Source organism: Eleutherodactylus coqui, chromosome 9 (genome assembly GCF_035609145.1).
Source record: "Eleutherodactylus coqui strain aEleCoq1 chromosome 9, aEleCoq1.hap1, whole genome shotgun sequence".
NCBI classification, from domain to species: domain Eukaryota; kingdom Metazoa; phylum Chordata; class Amphibia; order Anura; family Eleutherodactylidae; genus Eleutherodactylus; species Eleutherodactylus coqui.
In genome coordinates, this window is record NC_089845.1 from 50,747,241 (window position 1) to 50,771,601 (window position 24,361).

The 24,361-nt window shown below is 44.3% G+C and overlaps 1 protein-coding gene across 1 annotated transcript; it reads right to left on the bottom strand.

The window, feature by feature from the left end:
- Positions 1 to 8,435: 8,435 nt before the first annotated feature.
- RNF182 (ring finger protein 182) lies at positions 8,436 to 22,741 on the bottom strand. Its single transcript, XM_066578946.1, has 2 exons — positions 22,692 to 22,741; positions 8,436 to 9,403 (listed from the first exon to the last, which is right to left on the bottom strand). Exon 2 carries the CDS (start codon positions 9,174 to 9,176, stop codon positions 8,436 to 8,438), a length of 741 nt encoding a protein of 246 aa, XP_066435043.1. The 5' UTR covers positions 9,177 to 9,403; positions 22,692 to 22,741.
- Positions 22,742 to 24,361: the final 1,620 nt, after the last annotated feature.

The following is a 24,361-nucleotide window of genomic DNA, read 5'->3' on the forward strand; positions in this document are numbered from 1 at the left end:
TTTTCTGCTTTACCTAATACCATACTATTCATTTCTGAGGTAGTGCCTGTTTAGGCCGGCTGTATCCCTAATAGATAGGCTGACCACGGAGAATCGGGGCAATTCGCAGCATGCCGCAATGATTCTCCGCTCGCGTACAGGTGCCGGTGCTTTCCATAGCAATGCTATGGGAAGCGTCGGCCGGCATGATTCACTGCCGTGGACATGGGGCCTTAGTTTACAGTATTATTAAACTGTCTGCTGAGAGCCAGAACCAGATTAACCTCTTTGTAACCATGGGTCATTGATATCTTTGTATATGTATATGTATGTATATCTATTTCTTATTTTTACTTTATTATTTGTAGAACAGATGAGGCTCTCATATGCAAAAATGACAGATGCCTTTTGATGATATAAGTTTATATAGGCATAATAGGAAGAAATAAGAAAAATAGTCTTCCCTTGGATAAGTATGTGTATTTATTATAGTTGGTTCAGATAAGGATATCCCAAGCCAAATATATAAAATATGTGATAGACATGATAATTATTTAGTATAAAATGTCTATCGATTTGTATAACGTGAATGTATTTTGTTGTTGTAATGACTTTTAGCTCTGGAGTTTGATCGACACACAATCTAATCATAGTATTTAGTAGACAATGGGATGGTGAAGGATGTCTGATCTAATGTTGACTAAGTACATAGAAATTGCACAAGAAACCTCTAAGAGTTAATGGCTATAGTGTTATGTGTATATCCTGTGTGTTTACCTAGGCCCCTTCCACTCTTCAAACACAAGCTAGTTAAACACATCATTTGTCAACTACACAGAATTCCTTAAGGCTGTCTGCATGCTAAAGAATACAAAGTCCATACCTTGGCGGACGTGAGGACGGGAGGGTAGGGAGGCGGGAGACTCTGTATAATCTAGCGAATAAGAATATATATATGTTAGTGATGTAATCTGTTAAACGCCCATAAAGGGCAGGTGTTATCCTTTTTCAATAAAAAGGCCTGTCTGGACGTCTCTGCCAGGAGAGCCATTTTTAACATGAGATTCATACCTTGTGTTTGACTTGGTCAGTGTGCGCATACTGCTTCCACACAATTAGGAAAGCGACAAAATACCCCAAAGCCTGCTGGAGAAATCATATTCCAGATCAAATATATCATGTAATTATTTTGCTCATAATGATACCAATATACCCTCATTGTCAAAAAAATCAAGACCCTAGAGATTTTTTTCTGTGTGATTGTAACATTGATATAAGTAAGTGATTACAATGTCAGAGCAAAAGGATACTTTATTGCGGGAAAATGACCCCTTGAAGGGAGGCTCAGGAACTTGTTGTACCACCTCTAGCTTAGATACAAGATGTGATACAGGCGGGCATGGAAGCTCTAGTACCCTGTTGTACCACCTCTAGCTTGGATACAAGATGTGATACGGGCGGGCATGGAAGCTCTAGTACCCTGTTGTACCACCTCTAGCTTGGATACAAAATGTGATACGGGTGGGCATGGAGGCTCTTGTACCGTGTTGTACTGCCTCTAGCTTGGATACAAGATGTGATATGAGTGGACATGGAGGCTCAAGTACCCTGTTGTATTGCCTTTAGCTTGGATACAGGATGTGATACACGCCAGCATGGAGGCTCTAGTACCCTGTTAGGTTGCCTCTAGCTTGGATACAAGATGTGCTACTGGTGGGCATGGAGGCTCTAGTACCCTGTTGTGCCGCCTCTAGCTTGGATACAAGAAGTCATACGGGCGGGCATGGAGGCTCTAGTACCCTGTTGTACTGCCTCAAGCTTGGATACAAGATGTGATATTGGTGGGCATGGGGGCTCTAGTACCCTGTTGTGCCGCCTCTAGCTTGGATACAAGATGTGCTACGGGCAGGCATGGAGGCTCTAGTACCTTGATGTACCGGCTCTAGCTTGGATACAAGATGTGATATGGACAGGCATGGAGGCTCTAGTAGCCTGTTGGCCCGCCTCTAGCTTGGATACAAGATGTGCTACGGGCAGACATGGAGGCTCTAGTACCCTGTTGTACCACTTCTAGCTTGGTTACAAGATGTGCTACAGATGAGCATGGAGGCTCTAGTACCCTCTTGTACTGTCTCTAGCTTGGATACAAGAAGTCATACGGGCGGGCATGGAGGCTTTAATATCCTGTTGTACTGCCTCAAGCTTGGATACAAGATATGCTACGGACGGGCATGGAGGCTCTAGTACCCTGTTGTACCACCTCTAGCTTGGATACAAGATGTGATACAAGCAGACATGGAGGCTCTAGTACCCAGTTGTTACACCTCTAGCTTGGCTACAAGATCTGCTACAGATGAGTATTAAGGCTCTAGTACCCTGTTGTACCGCCTCTAGCCTAGATACAAGATGTGATATGGGCGGGCATGGAGGCCCTAGTACCCTGTGGTACCACCTCTAGCTTGGATACAACATGTGATATGGTGGACATGGAGGCTCTAGTACACTGTTGTACCGCCTCTAGCTTGGATTCAAGATGTGATACGGGTGGGCATGGAGGCATGCAGGTTACGGTATCTATCCTGCAGCATACCGATCCACATTTGCTGTAACTGAGCCTCTAGATCGTATAAACTCCTAGGCTGTAGAAATTGGCATCCAAGATGATCCCATACATGTTCTAATGGTGATAAATCTGGTGACCGGGCAGCCACAGAAGTGTGACAATGTTGTGGGGGCTCCTGTGACCCCCTTGTGTGTGCGGCCGAGCATTATACTGCTGGAAGCCGCCATGAGAGGAACACATGTGGCTGCAGGATGTCCTGAACATATCACTGAGCTGTCATTGTCCCTTGTAGCACTACTAGGGGTGACTGACTGTCGTATGCGATGCCCCCCCCAGACCATCACACCAGCAGGGGGCAGTGTGCTGATGCACAGCAAAGGCATGATTGAGGTGCTCACCCCGGGGTCGGTGCCCAAACTAAATCTGGATTAGTCACTGAAGACAACCTCCGTAGCAGGCCAATTTCATCATTCATGACGCCACTGCAAACTGAGGTGACGGTGGGTGGGTGTCAGTCTGATTTGCTTCTTTTTTAAAATTTCCCTCTATGTTCCTTAGTGGCCTTGTGTATAAACACCGCTCATACGCAATGTAACGTTTATCGCGCCTTCTCACAGTCATGTTAGGTTTGACTACACTGATCAACACACTTCATGCATACAAACCCGCAATCATCACAAAATAGTCCATGAAAGAATAAATAAATATTTTATACACATATTCACGTTCAGCTTGGAATTTCAGCAACTGGTTTTATACATTTTTTTTTGTTACAAATCACAAAATAGATAAAAGCAGATACTACAATTGTGACAACCGCAGATTGTAAGACAGCACATACAGAACTTTTATTATCACTGGACCCGTCACATACTGCATATCACAGTTTAGAGGATAGGTCCAAACACTTCAACACGAGGACAGGTTTGCATTATTACACTAGTGTATAGCAGAACGTACAGTAATCGAAAGTGGTACTGACTGAAACTAGACCAACGGCTAGAAGAGCTCAATAATGCTACGTGTACTGGGAAGCGAGTGACGGCGCTAACAACCTCGGACATATGACTTCAGCTGCCCTATCCACAGAACTAGATCCAGCACACAGCTTGCACCATATACAATATATTTGCTTCCATAAGGATTGCTCAATTTACTTGGCAGCATTACGGTATCCCTAAAGGTGAGGAGGCATAAGCAGACAAGGAAAAATAGTAATGCTGAAAAGGCCATTTACTACTATTGTAGACCCGGTAGAGAAGGAAATTGTGACTGGTTGGTAAATGGTCAGTGTTACTATGAATAATGGAGAATTCACACAGGGCAGATTTGTGGCAGAACCTTCTGCAACGGAAAAGCTATTCCATTCATTTGAATAGAGTTGTTTCAGGGGCAAGTACATGGATTTCTGCAAGTCCCTTTCAGATGAGTGGGGCGGGTGCAGAAAATGTTGCAAAAAAATCTGTGAATATCCCCTTGGGTGGTTTCACTTCAGTGTTGGGGGTTCCGCTTTCCTGATCCATTCGGGGAGCAGGAGACAGGAATCCCAATGGCCGAATGGCTCTTTCTTAGGACAGAACCATACAACGCCTAACGGACCCTATTGACTATAATGGGGTCCGTTCAGTTTCTGCTCAGCTGCCCAGCTTTTGGAGGGAAGAAAATGCGCTGAGTGCATTACGTTTTTCCCAGTATTTTGAGCCAGTCAAAGTAACAACTTAACTCTTTCCAATCCATTGTCTGACGTCTTCCTACATTCTGATTGTACAGCTCCAATGTCAAAAGACGTCCGACAGGGTATTCTTACCGTCTATTGCCAGCCACTCTGTTGTCGGAGCCTCTCTGACGCACACACACAGGCTTTAGCCAGCAGATGGCACCGTTGTGTAACAGCAAAAAGAGAAAGCCTTTTAGGAAACCCTGAATCCAAAATTGGATTGGAAAGGGTTAAGTCATGTAGTAACCAATGACACTAAGGCATGGTGAAATATTTTACCATTTTATCAGGCTTATAGATAAATCAAAAGAATCTATATACTAAAAAGTGTGATACATACTTACACAAACCTTCTTTTGCTTCTGACTAGACCGCAGTGCACACAATGCCATCAATATAAAGATAATCCTGCTTAAAATAATGGCATACCAAATCTGGTGGCTACCTGTTCAGCGCTGCCTGCCATTTAGAGCCTATGGGAAGCAGGCTGGCGGTCACGTGTTGTTCATTGTGCAAATGACTGCTCAGCCAATCACAGGCTTCAGCCATGAACGAATCACAGCTGAAGCCTGAGTTTAGCTTAAGCCACACTTAGACGCAACGATTTTCGCGCAAAATTTGTTCAAATGATGGCTTTCGAGCGATAATCGTTGTGTGTAAACGCTTCCATCTTTCACTCTTCAGCTGAATGATGATTTTTAGGTGAGTCTACAATCCATCATTCAGCCGGAGAGAGATAGCAGGGACCACTCACTGTATTGTCCCTGGGAGCCCCTGTGAAGACAATGTAGCTGAGTGCAAAGTCCAGACCACATGCTGGGATTTGCAAACAGCTGCTGGAGGTCCATTTACATGCAAATGAAGCTCATAAAGCGCTAATGGGCATTAGTGCCTATTAGTACTTTATGCAAAATGATTGCTAGAACTATCAATCTATCAATCGTTTGCAAGATTGCCTTTGCGTGTAAATGAGCCTTTAGTTGTCACATGCACAATGAACAGCACTTGATCGCCAGCCTGCTTCTTCTGGACTCTGCGGCGGAGCACCAGTGCTGGACGGAGAGCAGCTGGTGTGTCTTTTTTCCTCTTTTACACAACCCTAAGGCCATCTTCACACGGGTGATAGAATCACGCATGATTTGTGTGTTTCAAGACACAAAAATATGAACCCAATTCTTTGGAATGGGGTCAGACACATGAGCGATGTTTTCCTGCATGGCACCGCAATGCGATGCTATGCAGGAAACAAATTGCAGCATGTTTTGTCTGGTTGTGTGATCTTGCATCACGGTCCCATATAGGGTGGTTTTTTCATGGTTTTTATCCTCCAGTTTATGTCTTAAAATCAGTCATTCGACTGCTAACTAATGTTTTTTATATAAGTACATAAAGCAGAATTTAATTTGTAATGCATTACGGCAATTGCGGCTTTTTTGGTGCCTCTTTCCTAGTTTTGGTGCAGCATCAATTGTGCCAATTTTAGAAGTCTGTGCACCACTTTTGTAACTTTGGCACAATTTAAGACTGAGTTCTAAAAAGGATTGGTGCAACATACACCAATATTCATAAATAAGGGCCAATGACTGGGGGAGGATTGGTTTCAGCAACAGGCATCACCAAGAGCCGGCACCACTTTTATTACCATTATAGGGGGTCCATTCTATTCTATGTAAACCCCTGATTAACTGTACCTTAGCAAGTATATCTACGTCCCATACCTGGTTTGGCCTACACTACTTCTCTAGTCTTCCAGGATCATTACAGTTATATACTCTTCTTGTAAACTGAGCGGAGTGACTATACATACCTTTACATCAAACATTGCATGGATGCTACAACATGTCATTAAATTCCACTTGTATGTATCACCAGTTTAACATGGCGGCCAATGCAATGCATTTATGCAACATATACAACTTTTAATAATGTAATGATGTGGATTATATGCTAAGAAATCAGTCCCAAACAATATATCTTCTTTGTCCTTCAGACACTGCAGCTTAGTGCCCAATATTAATATTTGTAATGGATTGGGATCATTTTCCAATGACTTGCTCTGTATATATCTCTGAACATGTTACATCTAATCTGCAACACTCATTTTACATACAAAATGCTTAGTGACTAGTGATGAGCGAGCATACTCGCTAAGGGCAATTGCTCGGGCGAGCATTGCCCTTAGCGAGTACCTGCCCGCTCGAGAGAAAAGGTTCGGCTGCCGCCGCGGGTGACAGGTGAGTTGCGGCAGTGAGCAGGGGGAGCAGGGGGGGGGGGGGAGAGGGAGAGAGAGATCTCCCCTCCGTTCCTCTCCACTCTCCCCCGCCGCTCCCTGCCCGCTGCTGGCAGCCGGACCTTTTCTCTCGAGCGGGCAGGTACTCGCTAAGGGCAATGCTCGCTCAAGCAATTGCCCTTAGCGAGTATGCTCACTCATCACTATTGGTGTCCTATCTAATGAAATTCACTATAGTGTTTCAGTGGGTGCCGGATACAGTTCTATAGAAGGATACATCTATGCAATTAAGGATTGTCCCCTCCAGTTGTAGCATATATTGAACATGAACAGTATTAGGAACATGAACAGTATTAGGATACATGCACGATTTTCCCGAAAATCGGAACGAAATAGCACACAGGCTCTTTTTTAGCCGGACTGATAGTCAAAGTTAAAATTGCAGCATGACCTATTCTTGTCTGATTTTCGAGTGAGAATAGCACATGTCAATGTGTTGTGTTCAGCACATGCACGGATTGTTCGAGCGCTGTCTGATGTGAGTTGCGCCCAAGAATCTTGGGCTCAACTTTTACATTGCACGTACCCTAATGCTGTAGGTAACCAGGAAATGACAATAAAACAGCCACCATTGAAAACACCACTCATTTACAATCACAATAAAGAACTGAGTGAGAAATATCAGCACGGCATAGGGGGTCTGCAGCCTGCTTGTTCAGTGGCCACTGCGGTGGTTCCAGTGTAGAACAATTAACTTCAGTGCTTCTTTTTCTCCACGAGTAGAAAAACAGTCTGCTCCCCTTTCCCCCAAATCATTCAAGTGATAGGAACTGAGCTGCAATACCAGGCGCAGCCCATGAAGAAGACCGACACTGTTTCTGGAGAGAAAAAAATTCTAATTCTGGACACTCCCTTTAAGTGATTTCTATATCCAGCAGAGGTGAAATTTGTTCATTGCCCAGAATTAGGCTAGGTTTACATCTGCATTCACATTTCTGGTGTTCGGTTTTGTCATGGGGACCCAAAAAGGATTGTAGTACCAGATCTATCAGAAGAAGGACACCAACAGCGCCTGATGGACCCCACTGACGTATAGTGGGATTCGTTGGGTTCTATTACATTTTCCATTATTTTAAGGGAGCCTCCAGTGAAGATTTGGGAATGGGCCCCACCTAGCTATTATCACATCATTTTGTGAGGATTGGGGAGTCGATAAAAAATTGCATTTCATGTAGCTGGTGGGCTGCAGATCCCTGGTGTAGAACTTTGAATCATATTACATTCTTAACACCACTGCATTCTATACAAATATACAATCATCACTGTTCATTAACATTTTTTTCACATGGTGTCTAAGGCCAAGATCCGTTCAGCTCTATTAAATTAGAGCAAACAATATCACAATTTTTTAGGTTCGGAATAGACATTATTTTTCCCTGAGTTTTCCCTTATTAAGTAAAAATCACAAATGTCTAGAGTATTGCTGTATTACTGACAGATACCCTGATGTGACTACAAACTCAGCGTGACAATACAGAATAGAAAAAAATAGAAAAGCTATAAGAATTTTTTTTTTTAGCCTGTAATGACAGCAATCACTGAGGCCATCCCATCATAAAAAAACCCACAAAAACATTAGCTAAGAAAAACTGCTCCTAATGGGGGATGATAAAAATTCTAATGCAATTCAAGTCTTAAGTAGCAAAAAACTATTATGCGGTTGGTTTGACTCTTTAACATATTTTACTATAAGACATACAGTATTTATACAAGTAAGTGTCCGTTCCCTTCTGCCTTATGACCCTTTCACAGAAATTTGCTCCAGTAGTAAAGGATCTCAATCGTTACTTAGTAGGTACTGTGCTTCCTCAATGTATCTGTGTTGCAATAACATAGGAATATTATTGAATTGGGGGTATTTGGGCATTTCTCTACTGTTCTATTACTTACGAAGTGGACATACAATCCAAAAATTCATGGCAGACACATTGACAGAAGCCATATACCATTAGTATAACAAGACTGGAGGGGACAAGACTCACGAAGACTACTCCAAGAGTTACCTTTTTCGAAACCAGCAAGTAAATCCCTAGAGGTAAGGAACTAAAGTAGAGCAGACCTAGTAACCAAACAAAAACACGAACCGAGGTTTGGCAGATTAGGGATGTACAGTTCCACACTGTCCAGCTATGAGGCATTGAAACTGGGTCAAATGTGGAAGGCCTGTAGAACTCTACCACAGGAGTAGCATTGAGAGCTGGAGCACTTTCTCTCTGGACTTCCATGATAGTGATCACCAGGCAGTTGGTCGAACTGTGGGAAGGTGTAACCAGAGTCGAAAGACGTTTTGGGGTGAGTAGCAACTCGGTCGGATTGTCTGCGGAGCATTTTCCTCTTCCACCGCATGCCAGGTTAAGTAAAATATTGTTGTCATCTGGCAGGCTGCTGACTTCATCCTCGGGCAAGCGTGTCTCAAACCTACAAAATGGGCATACTATGACACACTGCGGAGACTCCACATGGTCCACAAGTTTATAAAGGCATTTGGCACATACTCTGTGACAACAACCCAAAACCTTTGGTTTCCTCTGTCTTAAATTGTAACGGTTATAGCATATCTTGCACTCCAGCTCATCGGAGTTGAGGTTTGGAGACTCTGAAGTATCTTCACTTTGTTGTCCAGTCATTGTGCCTTAGTGCGAGCCCTTCAACAAGTTGCAGAACATTAACGAAAACCCATAGGATGATGCTTGTCCACGTTTAGAGCCTACGAGCAGCCATAGACCACATGCATAGTTGGAAGAAGCAAACATTAGAAACAGGACAGACGGAGTCTTCATCACTCAGTGCCTTCCTCGTTAACATTTTCTTCTTCACTCTGTCACATCTTTAGCTGCAGTCACATTGGTGGAATCTGCAATACAGGAGTTTACATTGTTATATGCAAGTCTAAAGCCAGGAAATTGAACCGGAGGCAAATTCTGGACTTTTCGAGGCAACACAGTGACAGTATTACAATGGTGTTTGCTATTCAAAAAGCACTGAATGACGTCTGAACCTCTGCCAGACTGTTCTGTGATATATGGAAAGCAAACAGAATGAACCTTCAACTGACCCAGGAATTTACATTTTGATTGCAAAACTGAACGAAATAATGATTTCTTTGGACTGGACTACTAGGTCAACAGTAAGCGTTAATCAAATTGGCCATTAATACTAGAACTTTTTAAATATCTTTTCAGCAGATCTTTTTTAGACTTCACCATGCATTTCTTGTGTTTTCTGCAAGTGTTTTTGGGTGTCTCTCTTTTTAGATAGACGGACTGTTTTGTCAGATCTTTAAACCTTTCCAATCCACTGTCTGATATCTTACGACATTCTGTATAGCTCCGATGTCAGAAGACGTCTGGCAGGGTATACTTACTGAATATTACTGGCCGCTCTGTTGTCGGGGGCCTCTCCAGCATGTCCCATACCGCAGTACTGGCTCTAGCCAGCAGATGGCGCCATTGTATAATGGCAGAAAGAGAAAGCCCCCTAGGAAACCCTGAATCCAAAATTGGATTGCAAAGGGTTAAAGGTATGTTCCCAGGTAATAAATATTGTGCGGATTTTCTGCAGCAAAAAATCTGCGTCATAATCTGAATTATTTGGTGCGTATTCTGACACGGTGCAGGTCCACAGCAGATTTCATGCCTTTAATTCAAAAGGGTGACTTTTTTTCTGCATCCGTATCAAAATCCAAATCGGATGGTGCGGATTTTGATGTGGATTTTGAACCGGATTTTTTCACAGAAGAAAATCTGCACTAAATCCGTTACATGGCAACATACTCTTATTAATTCCTATTATATGCAGCCAAAATGCATAACTGAATAACTGCCTTTTCTGGGGGGGAGAGGGAATTTTTTTAATAAGCAATAGAAGCCCAGGAACCCATGTGAGAACTATTGGCGGGAATAGCCCTTTTTGTAGGGTCTGATATGATTTGCTTTGATCATCACCTGCACAACTCACACAGCAATAACATCTTACAGACCCTCTTCTATGCAAAAACTTTCTCAGCGAGTCCATTCTTTTGAGCGGAAGTTAGCTTCATGGCCTTGTGCGTCAGGTCGGGCAGACGGGTGGCTGTCCTTTCCATAGCAGGAGGGAATAAATTATAGGGTTTAAAGGGGTGGACCAGGCGGCCCATGTGGGTTCAACAACAGCGACTCACTGGTTATCTGCCTCATCACCAGACCAGGCAGGACTAGATGTGTTTTTTAATTGCATCACTTTGGATAAAAGTATTGTATTAACGCCTTCTCTACTGTTGGAAACTCTGAACTGACACTAAGGGCTCTTTCCCATGGGCACGTATACGCTACGTTTTCACGCCCGGCTGTATATACGCTACCGATGTGAAGCGTTGGTTCCCAATGCATCCGTTCACATGGGGCGAATATATGGTGTGTAAAAACGTGGACCCCTGAAAAATGGAACATATGTAACCAAAAATATGCACCAACGCATATACGTTGGGCAAAAAGATAGTTCTGGAACTATCTTTTGGCCAATATACGGCGGCAGATCCCATAGACTCCTATAGGAGCAGGGGGGAAAAAGGAGCTGGGGGCATTTTTGCAGTGGCCAACACTGCGAAAAGCTTACAAGTGCCTCTATGTAGGCATTAGAAGTCAATTCAGAGGATTTAAGCCGAGCGAGGGTTTTCCGGGATGCAATGTATTTTTTCGCTAAAAACCACGTTCATGTGAATGGGTAAGAAAACGCAAATAGCCCTGGTGAAAAAAAAGCCATTTCACACAATTTTATGGCACCAGCGAGAAAACACAAAAACGCCTACGCTGTGTGAAAGAGCCCTAATGCAGATGTGAAAGCAGTCTAACCCATTATTCAACCTGGGGAAAGACTGATACGTGTGCTACAATGCCATCCAGGAGAAGGCAGGAGATCTAGAGAAGAACTGAACTAGTGGAATAAAGTAATGACTCAGTCCTCTGAATTTACATGCAGTCTAGTCCCTGCCATCACTAGCTGTCAGCATGTCACAGCAGCAACTAGAAAACGAGAATATTACATATTTTATTGTCTCACTAATTACAGAAGCTGAGAGCTGCGCACACGTCAAGCTGGAGGCACTTCACTGTCAGGTCTGAGGAGCAGTCAATCTAGATGAATTCATTTCCTAAACAACCATTTGTTTGGGCTCGTTCAGACCCACGTAGCGTGTTACACAAGAAAGTTTGCACGCATAATATGCAGTGAATAGAACCCATTGATTTCAATGGATCTGTTCACCTGAGTGTATTGTGTGAGAAAGTACCCGGCGCAACCTAACTTGATGCGCATTGGCTCACCGCAAGAACCCATTGAAATCAATGTGCTTGCGTAAATGCAGATCACATACACTGAAAACCACAGATTTTTTTATGTCTGCTTGTGTAGTGGACCAAGACACCATCCTGGTCCCCTCCATAAATGTCATACATGTTTGTCTTAGGGCTTATTCAGACGGGCGTATATCGGTTGGGTTTTCACGCCCGACCGATATGCACTGCCCCTCTCTGCAAAGGGAGAAGATGAAACAGGAGCAGTGCACTGAGCTTCCACCCCCTCTCCGCCTCTCGCCACTGTTTGCAATGGGATGGGGTGGAACATAGCTCTTCCCTTCCTAATGGTACATTAGGCGAATTGTGGATTGGGGGTGATCATATTAAGCTGCAGCGTCTAAAATACTGATCTTAATAATTTGCTCCCATAGGCTTTGGTAATTGAGTACATTGGCTGCCCATATGTGCTGGTTGTCTGCTGTGAAAATCTCCTGGATGCCAAGTCTGTAGCATGCCCCGTGCACTGACGTGTGCCATGTGCCGGGCTTGTCCTGGGCCATTGAGCCAGTAGAGTAATGACCTCTATAGGCAGTGGAAGTGACATGCCAGGGGGGTTGGGACATAAATCAATCTGCTGTGTGTTGGTGGCACCAGCAGCGGTAGGGAGGATGGAAGAGACACTTTGTAAGGTTCTTGGGGACATCACTTTGATTATTTTGGACACTAATAGCCACTTATAGAAGGTCGCTGTCGCGGTGGAAAAACCCTTTATGTGATTTAAAATATTTCTACATCCACTGTTAAACACGAGTCGTAAATCCATCCTGCAGCAAAAGTTATCAGAACACATTTGTAACTCTTCGGGAAATGACTTAATGGGTTTTCTAGTTTAGAAGAAATGGGCAAGAGCACACGAAGGACAGGCGCTTGTGAAGTGCGCTTTTACTGAGTCCAAATAAATCAATACCGCCGGAAAATGGACTCTAATTTGTATGTGTAACGGGGAGGAAGTTGAGCAGTCACGCTACTAAACTCCCTCCCACCTCCCTTCTCTGGCTGCTGTCATTGACTCCCATAGCAGTCTATGGCAGCGGCCGTAGTCCGGCCAGGAAGATAGTTCCAGGACTGTCTTTCCTGCCCGGCGTAAAAGTGCCCAACCCCCCCATAAAAATTTTTTTTTTAAAAAAGGAATACCTATCTAAAAGGCTCTCCAGAGCTCTACCACATGTCCTACTGTCCTCGTTGGCCCACAGAAGTTCACCTCGTGATTGTAGGATTTATAAATCCCGCCTCCAGGAAGCGATGGCTCTGATTGGTTCTTTGGCCGCTGCTCAGCCAATCAATGCAGCACTGGATGAACCAATCACAGCCATCGTCAGGAAGTGATCTTCTGTGGGCGAACGAGAACTGCAGGGGGCCCGGCGGAGCTCCAGGGAGCAGCGGGAGGACCCAGACCAAGCCTGCCAAGTAAGTATTCCTTTTTTTGGGGGGGGGGGGGGAGTGGAGGGGGTGCAGCCAGGGCTTATGTTCGGGTAGGGTTTATTTTCTAATATTAAAGTTGCATCGCATTGCACGAAAACTGCGATTTCATGTGTTGCAATGTGACAAAAATGAAGACTTTATAGGGAAACATGGGCTTCAAAGAAAAAAAAATTGTGACAATATTGAGCATGTTGCAATTTTTTTTCCCTCGCAAGATAGCAGCCAATAAAACAACGCTAATGTGAAGGAAACCACAGGAAAACATGGGCTTCATATACATGCACTTTGTAGCACTGTCGCATCATGAGAAAATCGTGCGACTTTGTAGCCTGTGTGAAAGCGGCTCACAAAATACTGATGACAAATACTGTCATGTGAATGACCCCTTAATGGATGAAAAACCGCCATACTTACACACAAATGTAAATACGTAGCGTATTATGCAGTGAATAGAACCCATTGATTGGGTTCAGTCACAGCTGCGTATTTTTCAAGTGACTTTTGGTCGTATGGAAAAAACCACAGCAGTCCTACCTTGGTGCGTATCACACTCCGAAACTACCCATTGAAAACAATGCACGTGCGTAAATATGCAGTAAATACCTGCGGATCCGTTGTGTATTTTTTGCACCAAATCAATGGGATTTTGTTCGTGTTTTTTTCACCACCCATGAATACGCTGCATATTAATGTACAGGAGAAAAAAACCTGCTGATATAGAGACACAAGGTTCAGCGTATTTCGGTCCGTAAATATGCTGCATATTCATGAACCAAAAAACGCAATACGGCCATGTGAATGAGCCCTAAATCCCTTACGGCTGCAAAAGACCTGTGCGGGGAAGAGCAGGTGGCATGTGTCTTCCCATGGTTATTTTCAAACTTCTGCGCTCAGGTGCAACTACGCTCCATGCGTAGTTACGCCCACGGTTGTCGGAATAAGCCCTCACAAAGGATTATTTGTGCATGTCAATTTTACTCAATAGACAGTAAATAGAACCCACTGATGTCAATGGGCTCGCTCACATAAGTGTATACTTTTGGCACGCTTTGGTCACACAGAAAAAGACGCATGCTCTACTTTGGTGTGCATTTACGCACCAAGGACTCCCATAGAAGTCTATTGGGGGGGGAGCGAATAATATGCAAGGAGATGCGTGGAACAATTTAAATCGGGGCATGCGCACAAATGAACATGCTATGAAGGTGCAAAAAGTTCAGTAAGGGCGGTTTCACACGGGCGTATTTGCACGGGGATTTTTTTAAATTAGTTCACTCTTATTTTCGCTTTTGCGTAAACATTTCGCAGCATGATTCCATAGGAGACTGAGACCTGCATGATTGTGCAATACACTGCGTGGAAGTAAAGGACACACCAGGGACTAAATGTCCGACCCATGGCCTATGCACAATTGACATTGTGAATAGGTCATGAGTACCTGCGTTATCGCTTAGCAACAACGCGAGAAGTACAAAAATATAGATTTTTTTTAAATCTCTACATTGCGTAACTGACGTCGAGCGTCGACGGTCATCTGCAGCAAAGATAGTACAGGTACGCTGGGTCACCGGCCACGGTCAGGGCTATGGGCTCCCATATGCGGAATCCGACCCGTCTGAAGCGGACATAGAGATCCAAGGTTCTTCTCCAAGTGCACCTCCATGGCTTCATTGGCATGCACCGCACGTACCGTGGACACTTTTTAATATTATGGAAATAATTGCACAAAACAACTGTAAGTAGTGTCACACTGTGCAGATGATTCAGCCGCAGGTTGTACAGTCTACAAGGGGGATCCGGCAGCCATGAGTAATTACATTAACCTTCTCAGCGACCTCTGGATTAACTATCTAAAACCAGAAGACTTCATTTAATTTCAAAAGCAGTCAGGACACCAAGGTCGGCTGCGCACAACCAGGTCTGATTCCGGATGCCCAACCTTGTGCCAGGCTGGTGACCCCCACGTACCTATCCTCTTTCTTCTTTATCTGAAAATCGGAATTAATTTTCTCTCACATACAGGAAAAAGCGAGGGAGTTCCTCCAGGGAGGTGATGGGAGTCCCTCCCCCAGAGGAGGTGATGGGAGTCCCTCCCCCAGAGGAGATGATGGGAGTCCCTCCCCCAGGAGATGAAGGGAGTCCCTTCCCGAGGAGATGAAGGGAGTCCCTTCCCGAGGAGATGAAGGGAGTCCCTTCCCGAGGAGATGAAGGGAGTCCCCCCCGAGGAGATGAAGGGAGTCCCCCCCCAGAGGAGATGAAGGGAGGCCCCCCCGAGGAGATGAAGGGAGTCCCCCCCGAGGAGATGAAGGGAGTCCCCCCCGAGGAGATGAAGGGAGTCCCCCCCCGAGGAGATGAAGGGAGTCCCCCCCCCCGAGGAGATGAAGGGAGTCCCCCCCGAGGAGATGAAGGGAGTCCCCCCCCTGAGGAGATGAAGGGAGTCCCCCCCCGAGGAGATGAAGGGAGTCCCCCCCGAGGAGATGAAGGGAGTCCCCCCCCCGAGGAGATGAAGGGAGTCCCCCCCGAGGAGATGAAGGGAGTCCCCCCCGAGGAGATGAAGGGAGTCCCCGAGGAGATGAAGGGAGTCCCCCCGAGGAGATGAAGGGAGTCCCCGCGGGGATGAAGGGAGTCCCCGCAGGGATGAAGGGAGTCCACACGGGGATGAAGGGAGTCCACACGGGAACAATACCTTTGCAGTGCCACCTATAAGAAGGCAGCATTTCTGCACGTCAATGTCAGACCTTTTAACAAGCCTTGGAGGAATGACTAGTAATTATGAGCCAACGCCAGAATCTTGTCAAGAAGGAAAAGATAACCATGTTTCAGAGTGATTACCTCTCATTAGTGTGCAGTTGGTTTCTGGAGTGGCTAGTGAGAGGCCTATGATGTGGGTTGGGAAGGGAATCGTTTCTCCTTAAAGAGAGCACCTAGAATGTGTGAGAAGACTTATGAGGCCATCCATGCTCCTTTGGGAAATTTATATAAATCAGAAGATGGAACAATGCCTCTACAGTGCCATCTACTGGAAAACCAGTTGTAATAACCTGTTGCCAAAAATGAAATGGCAAGACACTAGCTATTTTTTAAACAAAATGTATTATATAGAAAGACTAGTACCAGTGTGTCTGCTACATGCGCGTTACAACCACACACAGCTTTGCTACACGCACGTGTCACACACACCACACAACTCTGCTACATGTGCGTGTCACACACAACACACAGAGCTCTGCTACATGCACATCACACACAGCTCTGATACATGCACATCACACACACATAGCTCTGCTATATGTATGTGTCATGCACACCACACACAGCTGTACTACATGCGTGTGCCACACTCCACACACAGCTCTGCTACGAGTGTCACACATACACACAGCTCTATTAAATGTGCATGCAACACACACACACACACAGCTTCACTACATGCATGTCACACACATCACACACAGCTGTGCTACATGCACATGTCACACACACACCACACACAGCTCTGCTACGTATGTCACACATACACGCAGCTCTGCTACAAATGCGTGTCACACACACACAGCTTTGCTACATGCACGTCACACACATCACACATAGCTCTGATACAGGCTCGTGTCACACACACTATACACAGCTCTGCTACATATGCGACTCACACATACCACACTCAGCTCTGCTACATGCGCATGCCACACATACAACACACAGCTCTGTTACATGCATGTGTCACACACATCACACAGAGCTCTGCTACATGTGCTTCACACACACAGCTCTGCTAAATGTGTGTGTCACACACACCACAGACAGCTATGCTACATGTGCAACTCACACATACCACACACAGCTGTGCTACATGCATGTGTCACACACAACACACAGAGCTCTGCTACATGCGCATCACACACAGCTCTGATACATGCACATTACACACACACAGAGCTCTGCTATATGCATGTGTCACGCACACCACACACAGCTCTGCTACATGTGCATGTCACACACAGCTCTGCTACGACTGTCACATACACACAGCTTCGCTACATGCATGTCACACACAGCTCTGCTACATGCATGTGTCACACACACCAAACACAGCTCTGCTATGTGTGTCACACATACACACAGCTCTGCTAAATATGCATGTCACACACAGCTTTGCTACATGCACATCACACACACCACACACAGCTCTGCTACATACGTGGCTCACACATACCGCACAAAGCTCTGCTACGTGCACGTGCCACACATACCACATACAGCTCTGCTACACGCACATGTCACACACATCACATAGAGCTCTGCTACATGCACTTCACACACACAGCTCTGCTAAATGCGTGTGTCACACACACACCACACACAGCTCTGCTACATGTGCAACACACATACCACACACAGCTCTACTACATGCGCACGTCCCACATACCACACACAGCTCTGCTACATGCGCGTGTTATACACACACAGCTTTGTTACATGCACATCACACACACCACACACAGCTCTGTTACATGCACGTGTCACACACACACACAGCTGTGATACATGCGTGTGTCACACACACAGCTGTAATACATGCGTGTCACACACCAAACACAGCTTTTCTACATACGCATCACACACACCACACACAGTTTTGCTACTTGTGCGTCACACACACCACACATAGCTCTGCTACATGCACGTCAAACACACACCACACACAGTTCTTCTACAAACGTATATCACACACCGCAAACAGCTCTGCTACATGTGCGTGTCACACACACCACACAGCACTGCTACATGCGCATGTCACTCACACACCAAAGACAGCTCTGCTACAGCGCATCACACACACCATAAACAGCTCTGCTACATGCGTGTTACACACACCACACACAGCTCTGCTACATGCATGTTACACACACCACACACAGCTCTGCTACATACGAATATCACACACACCACACACAGATTTGCTACATGCACGCATCACACACACACGCACCACACAGCTCTGCTACAAGTGCGTGAAACATAGAACACACAGCTCTTCTACATGTGCCTCACACACCACACACAGCTCTGCTACATGCGTGTTACACACACCACACACAGCTCTGCTACATGCATGTTACACACACCACACACAGCTCTGCTACATACGAATATCACACACACCACACACAGATTTGCTACATGCGTGCATCACACACACACGCACCACACAGCTCTGCTACAAGTGCGTGAAACATAGAACACACAGCTCTACTACATGTGCCTCACACACCACACACAGCTCTGCTACATGTGTGTGTCACGCACACCACACACAGCTCTGCGACATGCATGTCACACACACCGCACCCAGCTCTGCCAAATGCGCGTGTCACACACACAGCTCTGCTACATACATTCTTTGTGGGCCTGTGCTGGTTTGGGATCTGTGATGATGTCACCATCATATGATCAGGGGTGGAGCCTAGACCCACTGATTGATCACATGATGGTGACATCATCACAGCAGCTGTCAGCACATGCCTGCCATCCGGCTCTGCAGGTTTTTAATAAAGTGAAGCACCTGTGATGACGGCACCTTCATGCGGTCAGGGGCAGAGCTAAAAGCCGGTGACTGATCACATGACGGTGACATCATCACAGGTGCTGTCAGCCTACAGCTGCTGTCAGGCTCTGAATGTTTTATGCTTTGGGATCTGCGATGATAGCACTGTCATGTGATTAGGGGCGGAGCATGTAACGGACTCACAGACAAGTAGGGGTTAGCACTTTGATTTTTCAAATTTTTGTTTAAAGGTAGTTCGTCGCCCATTTTTTCCTCCATCTACGAATCCTATCTATACATGGGAAATTGAAGACCAACATAGAGATATCTTTGTTTTTATTATAAGCAACTCCATGCCCCTGAAATCACCTTTTTCCATCTCTGCATAATGTGTCTAAATTGGGGGATCGGCAGTTGTGTTTCTGGTGATAAAAAAGAACAGAAGATACTAAATTAATTTCTCTCCAATACATAACATGGAACCGTCACCTTTTCACAGTAATAACCCCTTCTGTCCACAACGGGCTTGGAAATTTTGCAGGAAAACAGCAGTTTCATCCACAAATTAAATTGATTAATGGCCACTTGAATTTGCCAGTGAAACTGCTGTTTTCCGGAAAAAAATGTGCAGCCAGTTAATTAATATGACATCAGCGTTTAACCATAGCTTAGCAAGGCTCTCAGCTGCCCAAATGCTGCTCCCTGCGGCCTCAGCTCTAAGTGTGCTTACATGTAAACTCTTTATAATATTACTAGCTGATTACCCGGCGTTGCCTGTATATTTTATTTTTAGACACGAAAAGAATTTAAATGTTTGTGTGTGTTTGTATATATACTGTGTGTGCGTACTGATTTAATATATTAGTATATGAGGAGGAAGAGGTCGTCTGTGTAATATCTTACTGCATGAGGAGGAGGTCATCTGTGTAATATATTAGTGCATGAGGAGGAGGTCGTCTGTGTAATATATTAGTATATGAAGAAGCGGTCGTCTGTGTAATATCTTACTGCATGCGGAGGAGGTCATCTGTGTAATATATTAGTGCATGAGGAGGAGGTCGTCTGTGTAATATCTTACTGCATGAGGAGGAGGTCGTCTGTGTAATATCTTACTGCATGAGGAGGAGGTCGTCTGTGTAATATCTTACTGCATGAGGAGGAGGTCATCTGTGTAATATATTAGTGCATGAGGAGGAGGTCGTATGTGTAATATATTGGCATATAAGGAGGAGGTCGTCTGTGTAATATATAAGTATATGGGGAGGAGGTCGTCTGTGTAATATCTTACTGCACAAGAAGAAGGTTGTCTGTGTGATATATTGATATATGAGTAGGAGGTCATCTGTGTAATGTATTAGTGCATGAGGAGGAGGTCGTCTGTGTAATATCTTACTGCATGAGGAGGAGGTCATCTGTGTAATATATTAGTGCATGAGGAGGAGGTTGTCTGTGTAATATCTTACTGCATGAGGAGGAGGTCGTCTGTGTAATATCTTACTGCATGAGGAGGAGGTCGTCTGTGTAATATATTGGTATATGAGGAGGAGGTCGTCTGTGTAACGTATTAGTGCATGAGGAGGAGGTCGTCTGTGTAATATATTGGTATACGAGGAGGAGGTCGTCTGTGTAATATATTAATGTATGAGGAGGAGGTCGTCTGTGTAATATATTAGTGTATGAGGAGGAGGTCGTCTATGTAATATATTAGTATATGAAGAGGAGGTTGTCTGTGTAATATCTTATTGCACGAGGAGGAGGTCATCTGTGTAATATATTAGTATATGAAGAGGAGGTTGTCTGTGTAATATCTTATTGCACGAGGAGGAGGTCATCTGTGTAATATATTGGTATATGAGGAGGAGGTCGTCTGTGTAATATTAGTATTTAAGGAGGAGGAACTTGTCTGTGTAAGATATTATCTGAGGAGCAGGAGGTCTGCGTAATATATTAGTATTTGAGGAGAAGGAGGTTGTCTCTGCAATATATGAGTATTTCAGGAGGAGGTTGTCTGTGTAATAGATTAGTGTATGATGAGGAGGAGATCGTCTGTGTTAGATAAGAATGTGAAATAAAAACCATCTGCTCAAGTACAATTCCGGCATTCCCCCCTCCCCCCAGGGGTAGTAGGGCTGTGTTATCCCCCCAAATTTGTTCCCATGGGATGAGTTATATATGTACCAAGTTTGGTTGAAATTGCTCCAGGCGTTCATGAGTTATGGTGGTACATACACACATACGTACAAACATACATCCTATTTTATATATATAGATAACCAGTAGAACAAATAAACTGATCGTCATGTTTAGTTTAGATTAATAAGGGTTGTCTATGAAATCACTCAAATTCACATACAGGTTACGCTGAAAACAAGATTGTATGTTCGCAGCAGGCGGCCACCTCAGGACAGGAGGGTAAATGGTCAGTTTCAAGATGTTTAGTAAATTTACCTGGTAACTATACGGCATGGAGAGAATTTTCCAATAGTAAAAACATGTCTGCACATTGCAAATTTGTTGCAAATATTTCTGTAAGGGCTTACTCAGATGACCGTATGCGCAAAAAACACTCTCCGCAGCGCAAAGTCATGCACAAATACGGTCGTGTGAAAAAGCCCTCATGCATTCATAATATGCTGATGGGAGACTGGCTTAGGGCAAAAACACATGAGCGTATGTGCTAATACTCCTGCCACTACAGAGCGTATTAGCGCATAAACCGTTTTTTTTTCATTCGTCAACAATGGACTCTTTACGTAAGAGACTTGTTCCTGATCCCCAGTTAAGCCCTTCTAGTAAAAGGACTCAAAAGTTTTGTTCCCTTTTCATTGCCTGTTTGTAATGTGTTTTTCACATTGAAAATGTTATGTATTGTTTGTAACATTCAAGTTATGTGCAGAAGGAAGTTTGTTCCAGTGCGCCTATTATTTTTCTGCTCTTATGCTCTCAGTATACCAAAATTTGTTGCCCTTAACCCTTTCCAATCCAATTTGTATCCTATTTTTTCCTAGGGGGCTTACTTTTTCTCTGCTGTTATACAATGGCGCTATATGCTGGTTAAAGCGAGTACTGCATGAGGTGACACATTGGATACTCCGACAGCAGAGAGGGTTGTAAAATACAGTAAGAGAACCCTGGCGGATGTCTTCCAACATCAGAGCTGTACAGCCTTAAATCATAATGTCTTCACAGGTCAGACAGTGGATTGGAAAGTAAACTAATGTTCAATTTAAATATGTCCCCGTGTGAGTGGAACTGTGTGCATGGTATGCATGATTTATGTGTCCCAGTAGGCGGGGCCTTCCTTTCATTTTTCTCTTTGGTCACGGGCAGCGGTATAGACGTAAGCTACTGACTGTACTGTAGACTACTACTTTTTCAGGGAGAGTGATGGTCATTCCACTTGTCTCTTGTTTTTCCTGCCAGTTACCTTTCTCTATTCTGTAGTTTAGTAGCAGTGTGTTTCAGTTCTTTACCAAGAAAGTGATGGTCATTCCACTTGTCTCATTCCTTTTGTCTGTGGAGAGAAGAGTTATGCGGGCGCAAGTAAAAACGCCTACGGACGTGTGAAAGAAGCCTCGGCCAGACATCGCCTAATTGGAATGTAAGGCCCCAGATAATGCTCTAAAAATATACTATGACATTTTATGGATTTCTTGTATAATTTTTTAGAAAGTTGTTTAAATTATCTTGGCTATACATCAACATATTTATTGCTGCTCTTAAAGATATTTTTCTAAGCAGTAACAAGATAACCGAAAATATAAATCTGTCTCTGAAAGACGTTCTGCATATTTCAATTAGTAATTAATTAGCAGTTTGCAAGCCATGTTAAAGTTCTTTACCTTTCAGGAAACACAGCCCCCAAAGTAGCCGCATAGATGAAATGATGAGCCTGCCGGAACAGAGAATGGGAGTTGTAGTGTACAAGTGGTTTAGTTCTCAGCGCAGGGGTGTGATGTCTCATCATAGAGTGTTTGTGACTATTGTAATGCTGGATGTATGTGATTCAGTGCAGGCATGTGGGAAAAGCTGACCTGGGATATTAACAAAGAAGCCAACCAAGCTCTAATAAGTGATTAATTAGGCCAAACATTTGCACAGAAATACAATCCAGGTTGCACAATATTAAGTACTTTATACTTAAAGGAATATTCCACCTGAACCTATTGTTCACATCAAGTTTTTATGTTGAATATATTATTTGGGGGGAATAACATAATAACATAGAAGGTAAGGCCGAAAAAACACATACTGTATGTTGTTCATCCAGTTCAGCCTATTACCTCCAGTGTGTATCCAGAGGAAAGCAAAAAACCTTTAATGAGGTAGAAGCCAATTTTCCCCATTTAAGGGGTCCTTCACATGGGTGCTGCGATTTTCGGCCGGCCGCAGCGCGACAAGGGGCGGGAGCTTAGCACACTAGTTCCCACTCCATCCCTTTCCCTTACCGAGAGAGGGCGGAGAGGGGGAGGCAGTTTAGCAGAGCTAAACTGTCGCCCCCGCCCAACAGGAATCTGGGCTCGGCATATATGAGCCAGACCTGGGCTGTCTAAATGGGCGCACAAATGGCTGTGACACAGCTGACCGAAAATCACTACGCTCCTGTAAATGAGCCCTAGGGGTCAATCATTACATTGGTCAGTACTTGAGGCCAGACACCACTATGTGGCGGCACCTTGACCTACAAACGAGTCTGGAAATTCGGAGGGTATTACTGGCCTTTGTGCATTAATAACTTTAATAGATATTGGCTGATTATTTAAAAAAGAAGCCTCAAAAAGTGGCCCTTGTAACCTCTAAGCTTTTGAAACTAATGAGCAGACCAGTTAGGTACTTAAGCACTCTTCCCTCTAAGCCAAGTGATTCAAAAGCGCAGCAAATAAATATTAATTTATAACCCCAAATAATTTAGCTAATGGATTTAAAGCAACATCCCTGGGGTCTATGGCAGTGAAGGGGTTCATGTCTGTATCTCTGATAATGTCTATATCTCTGATGTATATCAGAGAGGAAGTTATTGCCAGTATCACTGGTGGTCTAGGACAGAGAAGGAGGTTATAATTACATTCCTGGAGGTCTAAGGCATCTTTGGTAGTTTATGGCAGTTAAACGGTTAAGATTAGAATTCCTGGTAATCTAGGTCAGATATTAAATTAATATTTGCATTTTTAGTGGTCTAGGGTAGAGAAAGGGTTACTAGATTATTGTCCACATCTCTGGTGGTCTAGGTCAGAGAGGGGATTAATGCCAGTACCCCTGGCGGTCTAAGAAAGAAAATGGATTAATGTCTAAATACTTGGTGGACTCATTCAATGGAAGGGTTACTATTTTATATCTGGGATCCAGTGAATTACTTATCATTGCTGCTGTGTATTGTCTCACAGTCACTGTGTTGAGACTGATCAGAGCAGCAAGAGGATAGAGAGTCATGTGAAACTGTTCTATATTGATACAGCCGCCCTTTTCTCTTTATGATTGGGCAGAGCATCTCATGAATGCTCTGCCTAATCTT